Source organism: Echinops telfairi, unplaced genomic scaffold (assembly GCF_000313985.2).
Source record: "Echinops telfairi isolate 266 unplaced genomic scaffold, ASM31398v2 ScPeMD7_8;HRSCAF=38, whole genome shotgun sequence".
Lineage (NCBI taxonomy): Eukaryota > Metazoa > Chordata > Mammalia > Afrosoricida > Tenrecidae > Echinops > Echinops telfairi.
In genome coordinates, this window is record NW_022103905.1 from 10,221,674 (window position 1) to 10,230,608 (window position 8,935).

The 8,935-nt window shown below is 48.5% G+C and overlaps 1 protein-coding gene across 1 annotated transcript in view; it reads right to left on the reverse strand.

Moving 5' to 3' along the window:
- LOC123521269 (RNA polymerase-associated protein LEO1-like) overlaps nt 1-3,001 on the reverse strand; it is a 10,926-nt gene extending 7,925 nt beyond the window's left edge. The window contains exons 1-2 of the mRNA XM_045286467.1: nt 2,853-3,001; nt 1,424-1,558 (exon numbers count right to left, since the gene is read on the reverse strand). Of these exons, the coding sequence (XP_045142402.1) occupies nt 1,424-1,558; nt 2,853-2,875 (158 nt within the window). The 5' untranslated portion in view covers nt 2,876-3,001. The remainder of the gene's footprint in view (nt 1-1,423; nt 1,559-2,852) is intronic.
- Between the last annotated feature and the right edge of the window lie 5,934 nt (nt 3,002-8,935).

Genomic DNA, 8,935 nt, shown 5'->3' on the forward strand with positions numbered 1-8,935 from the left:
TATATATTAATTACCTTTATAAATAAATATATTATATTATCAAGAATTTGGTTTTATCTCTCTAGAGAACCCTGTCTAACACAGGTATATACCCAGTAGCGAGCCTGCTGGATCATAAAGTACTTTCATCTGCCTGGACGTCACATTCAGTGAATCCTCGGTCCTTGGCCCACTCTTCTGGGTTCTTTGCCTTCTTCTTACTGAGGGTTGCTGCTTTCTACAGAGTGTAGAGATTAGTCCCGGGCCCATGGTGGTGCTGGCAGCACAGGATTGTGGACACAGTTTTCCAACTCTCTGGGCTTTACTTTCACTCTTTTGATGAAGTCTTTGATGGACACGCATCGTACTTTTAGGAGGTCCCGTGCATCTGTTTTGTCATCTACCATGTGCTTCTCTTTGATGTGTGTCTGCACCCTGCAATGGGGCAGACGGGTCCACCTTTAGGGTACCACCTGGAAGGGATCACCAGGCTCTGGATGTCAGGCCTCTGCGTGGCGTTTTGCTTATTAGTTGACTTCATTGAAAGACCATCCCTGTAAAGTAGATGTTCTCATCTCTGACTGATAGGGGAACGAAAACTTAGGGAGGCTGAGATCGTGCCTCCAAACCACACTGAAGTTCAACTACGGAGGTGTCTGTTAACAGCCTTACAAACAGCACCCCTTTACCGAGGTATAAAGTCCATCCCAATTAATGTGGCTGGTCAAGCGTAACAACTCCCAATTTGTTACTGAATTTATAAGGCTGTGCAGCTGTGACCATGAGCTAATTCTAGAACACACACACACACACACACACACACACACCCCGAAAGAAACCTGGGGCCCATTGTGCCAGCTTTGGAAGCCCCCCACTTCTCAGGGAAAGCCAAATGCTAACCAGCAGCCCTATGCTTCCCAGAGGAGATGGGCGGGGGCACAGCGTCTGCATAGGAGCCAGAGAAGGGTGCTCCACAGCCACCATCCCCTCACTGCCCGGTCCATCGGTCAGCGTGGTGCCAGGTTGTAGCAGCCTAAGGGAAGGGGGTAACTAACCGTGGCTGGTCCTAGCCCGGGCCTTTCCCTCTCTCTGCTGCATTTGCACCCAAGCACATCCTAGTCCCTGAGAAGCTTCTAGGACCATTTCGCTACAGGGGGAGGCCATGCAAGAGCCGTCTCAGAAGGCAGGCAACCGGCAGGGAGCGATGTGAGTTAGTCCACTACTGTTGTGGCTTATAGAACTTTCTTAGGTGAGTTTGGACAGTATGAACAGGCTCCCTGAGAAATAGCAACTTGTGGTCAACTTGGAAAAGTAAGATGGGAATCAGACCATGGTCCTTGGTGAGCTGCCTGCCAAGTGACATCTACTAAGAGAGTTAGGCTCTTTGTGGATGGCCTGGTGGCCCTTCCATTATGGGTCCCAACCCGCCGATATGATTAGTTACCTGAAAGTGAGTTTGGATTTAAAGACGGCTTGTCCCTGTAGGCCAGTATCTTCTCTTATAAACAGATGGTTGTAATTGCCCTGCATTGGGGCCTTGTAGACATCAAACACCTCGTTGCCTAAATGCAGAGACAAGCTGGAACGAGAAACCATTCCATGATTAGCATGGATATTTAAAGAGTCCTACCGCTAGCTTCCCTTCTGCCACGTTAGAGTACTTGGCATACTTAAAATAACACGTGACTCAGATTGAATTCATCAGAAAAGATGTTCCAAATAACTAATGACGGGTTAAGCAGTTGACCCGCTAACCAAGGGCCGGTGGTTGGAGCCCCCCCAGCCGCTCCGAGGGAGAAAGATGACGCCATCTACTGACTGGCAGCTTGGGACGCCCCCAGGGGCACAATCACTAGCCACTGGTGGGGGGCGGGGCGGGGGGGGGGCAGGGGTTTCTAGTGGCTATTTCCTTACAAAAATAAACGCAGGGAAATAAATACATAAAATAATACACGCAGGTAGAACACCATGCTCCTTTCAGCCCAGAATATAATTATTTTGTAATTTCCCCAATATCTCCCAATTCATTGGTAAAACAGAAACCTTTTCCCCTCCTTTCAAAATAATAATGTAGGTGGAGCTACCCGTAGTTTCTCCCTTACTACCTAACCCACTGCCATTGCCAAGGCCTAGCAAGCCTCTAGAGCCAGGGGTTCTCAACCTTCCTAAGGCCGCAACCCTTCAATACAGTTCCTCATGTTGTGGTAGCCCCCAACCATAAAATTATTTCCGTTGCTACTTCACCACTGTCATTTTCCTACTGTGATGAATCGGGCCACCCCTGTGAAAGGGTCATTTGAGCCCCAAAGGGGTCACGACCCACAGATTGAGAACCACTGATCTATAGGATTTCTGAGACTATAAATCTTTTCTTTTTTTTTAGATTACAAATCTTTACGGGAGCCAACTGACTCCTCTTTCTCCTGTGGAGTGGCTGGTTTTGAACCACTGAACTTGTGGCTAGCCGTGTCAATAGATGTGATCACATCTTGGTTTCTTACCAGCCTGGGTACACGGCCCCAAACCTATTGCTTCTCTTAGGCTTCTTTAGATCGTGCCAGGGGTCTAGATTTTATCAATCCTTTAAGGAATGCAAAACCCACCCAAATGCCCATGGTAGTTAAGTGAATTCTGACTGATCGCGACCCTGTAGGACAGAGTGGATCACCTCAGAGGATTCCCCAGGCTGTACATCTTTACGGGAGCATCTTCCTCCCTCGAAGCCTTTAGCAGTGACTGCGTAACCACGGCCCCACCGGGGATGCTGAATAAATGTAAGGGGCCTCCCAGAGAAGGTCCCACCGCAAACCGCACACCACGCAGGCCTCGCTCTGGGTCTGCCGCTCGCTCGTCAGAAGCCTGAGCTCGCTCACCTCCCGTCCGACCACTTGACCATCCGAGCATTGCTCTGTCTCACTCGGTTGCCCTGGGCATCTCTGCGCACTCTCCACCGTATGGTATTCTCCACCTGGTCCAAGACACAAAGGCATCAGAGGGCCCCTGGACCCCACGGCCCTTCTGATGTGCCCTCACTCGGTAAGACTGACAAAATGAGCTGCTTTTACCAAGAGCTGCTGGCGGGGTCGGGGGTAAAGGGGACCTGAGGTCAAGGAGTTCAAGAAGGAAGAGAAGGTTTTGAAACTGTGGTAGCAACTGAACAGTGCTGCTTGATGCGACTGAACTGGGGGTGCTATGACATCTGTATTAGCTCCCGAGAAAATGGGAGCTAATTCCCCAAAAATTCTGGGGGGGGAAACAAAACAGGTAGCCACACCGAAGCCCTCAAATGTTGGTCTAAATGATAAGTTCCCAAATTTAGCTAGCCCGCGGCCTCTTTTCCGAAAAGCATTCCTCTGAGCCCCACACGGCAATTAAACACTGGTCCCAGGGTCCATCCTCCAGGATGCAGTGTGGGCATCTGCCTGTGCCGCCCGCCTGGATCACCTCAGCGCTCCCCAGGGGGCGCTAGCGCCCACGTGGGGAAACACTGGCATAAAAACGAACCAGGCATTTTTGTTTACTTCTTTTTGTGGACTCTGGTTCATCACAGAGGAGAAGCTCAATCGGATGTAGGCGGAAGCCCCTGCAGAGCTGAGGCCTCTGGGTCGCAGGGCCACCTGACAGGCTATGAACTCAAGGAAAGAAACTGCCCCCCAAAACTCCTTGTGCCCACTGTGCCCGTTCTAAAGCACTCAGCACACGGTACCTTTTCAAGCAACGGCTGACCCTTAAGGAATGAGAAGCTGAGACGTGTGCTTTGTCCGGTTTTTGAGTTCAAATGTGTCTCCTCATACGGTGGGGCATCCCACGTCACACAAGTCAAATCAGGGGTGAATGACTCAAAAAGTAAGATCCACACGGGCTTACTTGTGCTGACTCCCTAATCCATGGGGAACAGTTTCACGGATTTTTGTCAGCTCCTCTCTCCAAGTCAGGGATTGTAAATTTGAGAAAAGGCTTTATGTATAGGAAGGTGCAGTGGGGGTGGAGAGAGGCAGACACCAGCCACACCGACAAACAAACTCGGTGACGTGGGGGGAAAGGTGGAGCTAGTCACCACAGGTTAGTCAACACAAGTATGGCCGTGCTTGCCTTGCTTCTTGGGTACTAAACTGGCCCTACCAGCGATCCCCTGGCAGACAAGAGCACCATCTCCTGTTAAGAAGAGAACGGCAGTGTTTGCCATCCCAGGCCTTCTAGAAACAGCCTGGAGCCGAGGCCTCTCTTTGTGCATCCTTTGAAGAGCCATCAATAGCCAGAGTGCGTCTCCTGCGGGAAGCTGCTAGGATGCCGGATGCGTCACCATGAAACGAAGAGGCGGTGCCAAATACCTAGCTACATCATTATTTACTCGGAAGCAAGGAGGCCACAATTGTCAAGAGTTTTTCTGTTTACTTCCATCGAGACGTTAACACTGAAAAACAAAAGGCGATTAGAAAAGTGACAATCCTCAGGGAAGCAAAGGCAGGTGCCTTCTCCCCAGAAAAGACCGTTCATTCTGTTCTAAACAGATTGATTGATTGAGCAGGAAACAAAAAAGGCCACTTCTAGAAACACAAGTTTTGAGTTATCACTGCATTTTACTTCCTAAAAGGTAAACAAGGAAAATGAGGGAATGAAGCATGGAATTGATACCTTCAGTTTTAATCTGGCTCGATCTTCCTCATCAAGCATTTTCTCATTTTCAAATTCACCTTCGTAGTGCCGAGGATCGAAAGGCCTACAAATGTTTTTTTAATGTTGTATTAGCCACATTTAGTAATGAACATACGGATATCTTTTCAGGTTTTCCAATGAAAAAAATCATACAAGACGGGACTTCCTGTAAAACCTTTGGAATGTATGCAAATCACCGAGCTTTCGCCACCTTTGTTTATAGAACACATTGCGTTCAAACAAAACCCTAATGTGACTAATACTTGATCATTCAAAATCATCTTTGGCCTGACAAAATATGTCTGATAAGACACAGGTAACTTACACATAATTTTTATTTCTTCTTTTAAGGAAATCAAAGCAAACACCCAAACTCACTGCCCTCGAGTCGGATTCCGACTCACAGTGCAGGAGGGCTCAAGCACTGGATGAACACACCTTGGTCAGTAAGTTTGTCCAAGATGATCATCCTTTCTAGGTTCACAAGGACTCTTGCATTGGGGACTGGCCATTTCCCTAGCAAACTTCCCCACCCTCATTTTCTGAGGTTCAAGAACGCTGCCCTCAGCTTTCACGGGTGGAAAGGACCCGCATCAGCTGCGATGTCTGTTGACTTATAAGAAAAGCCAGCAGGCATTCGTGTGGAAACTTCCCTCACACCAGCCATGCACCGTTTGTCTACTCTAGCACACCCACATTTTTATTTCTGAGTTACATAAGGACAATCTCATCTCAGTCAACAGGAATATTATTTACATTCCACATATTCATTCAGTAGCTTGGAAATGACCGTTGATTGGCCCTCTTACTTGGGTTCCATGCTGAGAAACTTGGGGAGCTTAACGAGATGCAGTTCACTTCCTAAATCAGAGTTGATACTGGGAACCTCGATTTCGATTCTGCTCGCTGAGAGGGGCTTTTCCGCCTGCCGACCCCGAGGCTTTCCACGTGCGCCCTAGGAGAGGAATCCGAGCATGACGAGATATTACTTAAGTGCCAGGGCTTTACTCCTGCCCAGCACAGTGCCTGGTTGGCAGGAAGCAAACTTAAGCACCACGTTTAATAACTAAAGCCCCCCAACCACCCCACCCCCAACCGTCCCCCTGCACAATCTCAACCCCTTGAAAGAAAGAAACCAGCAAAGGAAGCAAGATTTGTTAGCTTGCGATACAGCTTGGCAGAAAATTCTAATTTTTGGACCCACCTACATTTCATAAAGCTCTAACAGATGTATGAAATTACTCTGCCAGGCACCGTCTTGAATAAGAGATGCAAAAATAAAATAAAACACCACCTTTAACACAAACGTTTACAAATTGGGAGTCCTCCCAGTCTGGCCTCAGTCTCATTTTGAATCTTCCTCTGCCTTCTTCTATCCCGGAGTCCCCACCCGGGCTACCAAGTGCCCACCCATCAGAGATTTCAGACCGAGGTTCAGTTATCCGTGTCCTCGCACGGGAGAGATGGGCCCATCAGCCTCTGAACCCGTGTGCTTAGCTTTGACTCCCGGGACCCGTTGAGACGAGTGACTGTACTTACAGCCGGCTGGCCTGGACGAAACGGTTGACCGTCATCACTCCCTGAAGAAATGTCATCTATATCTCCAAACAGATCCATGGTCGCACTGTCACCTTCCGGGTTGGAGGGAAATGCACAGCATTAATTGCTCTAACTAATGTTTCTCCATCTATTTCTAGAGTTCATAGGTCAAATTCCCACCAAACTAACCTCAAACTGACTCTCTGAGCCTGGCTCTCAGAGGAGGCACTGGAGTGTCTGTGGAGAAGGGAGGGGGCAAAGTTGCTATGGCAGCTGCAGGGAGGGGGGGCTGGCCTTCGAGATGGTCCCCATTGTTTTAGGGTTGCTCTAGCACTAAAAGAGGAAAACCTCCCTGAGCCTCAGCTTGGAGCCCTGCTGGCGGAGTGGTTACACATTGGGCTGCAATCCGGAAGGTCGGCAGTTTGCAAGCACCAGCCGCTCAAAGAAGGCGCTTTCTACTCCCATCAGTAGTCACAGTTTGGGAAACTCACAAGGCAGTTCCACCCTGCCCTACAGGGTCACGGTGAGTCAAGATATTGGGGCTTTGTCTCTTGAATCCCTTGCCAAGGGGATGCTAACTCTCAGGAAGTGAGGAAACAAAAACCGTTAATGGAGATGCCTCCTGCCAGAGGCCATGTGAGCGAGCCATTGTGACACCACAAGTCCTCGTGCTGGGTAGCATTTCAGGTCCTTAGCAGTGTCGTGCTGGGTAGCATTTCAGGTCCTTAGCAGTGTCGTTTGAGAGTCAGTATCTAGTCTGGCTCCCCCAAATGTCTGAGTATTTCCTTTCCCCAACCCACAGTCACTATCGTATACACTGGTGGTTTCCTTCAGGAGGGCCTGGGGGGATTGATAGTGTTACTTGTGGTGGTGCTTCCGAACCCTTCCACAAAAGGACTGGACCTCCCCTCGAATCAAGCGACTCCAGGTCGGGAACAACCCGATGAGTGGACACTGGCTGAGATGGAGTGACTTTCTATTGTGGTAGCTCCACCAACACCACGAACAGCCAGCCCTCAGCAAACATCTCTGTAGGTTCCAGGAGTCTGATTACTCCTGCCCCTCTGCTGCCCCTCTTAGTAAGGTGCCCACCTTGGCTCTGACACAGAGTTCAGCGCTACCACCTGGCCTGTGCTGTTCTGGGACCCCGTCAGGCCCATCTCAATAGCTGCATCTCCCATCATCCTACCTGCCTACAGCCTTTGAAGAATATGGGTCTCTGTTTCCAGGAAACAAACCATCGATGATGAGATTTGGGGACTGGTTTGCCTTTGCAGGCAGATCCCAGCCTTATCAATGGGAAAGAGGATCCGGATCAACTAGAGGGGAGGCGTCCTGGGGGCACAATGGCTTAGCGCTTATCTGCTCATCAGTTTCCACCGGCAATCTGCTCCCATTCAGATGTCAGCCTCACAGGAGACTCCACAGCACACAACCACCACATCCACGAGAGGGAGCAGCTTCGAAAAGTTTGTGGGAAAATTTCAGGATCTTTCACTTCCATTTTTCCATGACCTTTGTGGTATTTCTTAGTGATTTCGTGAAGGGAGTGTCGTCTTGGGGTCTCAGGGGATGTAGCGGGGGCAGAGGGGGGTGGTGTGTGGACCACATATTGTATGTCGTCAACGTTCCTTTTTCTAAGTCTTCAGTCCCTCCTCCACATACCTCCAGGGCAGCCGTGGCATCTCAAGTCCATTAAATGTCGCCTGTTACAGTCCATCACATACGAGTAAGTAAGCTGTGAAAGCCATGTCTAGCTACCTGAGCTAACACATGAAATCCGTAATTTAAGTATATACTGATCCCTGGTAGTGCATAAGACTATAAACACTGGGCTGCTAGACCCAGTCAGCAGCTAAGCCCACCAGCTTCTCTGCCAGAGGAAGATGGGTTATCGATTACCAGAAAGATTTACAGTCTCGGAAACCCTGAGGAGGAATTCCACTCTGCCCTTAAGGGCCACTAAAAATCAGATTTAACTCAACAGCCGTGGATTTTGGGTTTTTTGTATCCATAGCAATAAATTTGGTCCTATACGCCAATAAACAAACAAATAAGATTTAGCCCAAGTTAGTGTTAGTCTTTTGTCTAATATTTTAAAAATCTACTCCCCTACATACATTCCCAGGCTTCTGTCTATAGTAGGATAATTGTGCAATTCTTTTGGTGTATGAGCTAGTTAGTTCTTTCTTAGATTTTGTGCTTGATTTGCTGGGGCTTGATGAGATCTGAGTTATGTATGTCCACTCATAAAACATGTCTCAGAAAAAAAAAACCCAAACGTGTCTCCGACAACATTCATTTCGGTAGGTGAGTCCTGAGAATGGAACTGCCCCAGGTAATGCTAGTACAGTGTTTACAAACAAGAGACAACTACTGTATATACTCGTGTTTAAGCCACGTTTTTCAGCACACTTTTAATGCAGTTTTTGTGGTAAAATTAGATGCCTCAGCTGATATTCGGGTCAGCGTATACTCGAGTATATACGGTACTTTCATGAGACAGTGACAAGCCTCTTTCCCCAGTAAGGGAGGCTCAGAAAGCCTAGGGAATTTGAGTTTTTCAGCCTCATTTCAGTCCAAACAGATTTTCCCCATTCCTAGTAGCTGTCCCCTCAATGCCCTGACTTCCACATGAGATACTTGAGCTGGTGTGGATTCCAGTGATGTTGCAATTCTGCAACAAGGCAACCAATTTTTTTGTTTGACTTTCAGCGACCTCAGTCCTGTGGCTGCAAGATAAAAAGAGATCCTTTTAGGG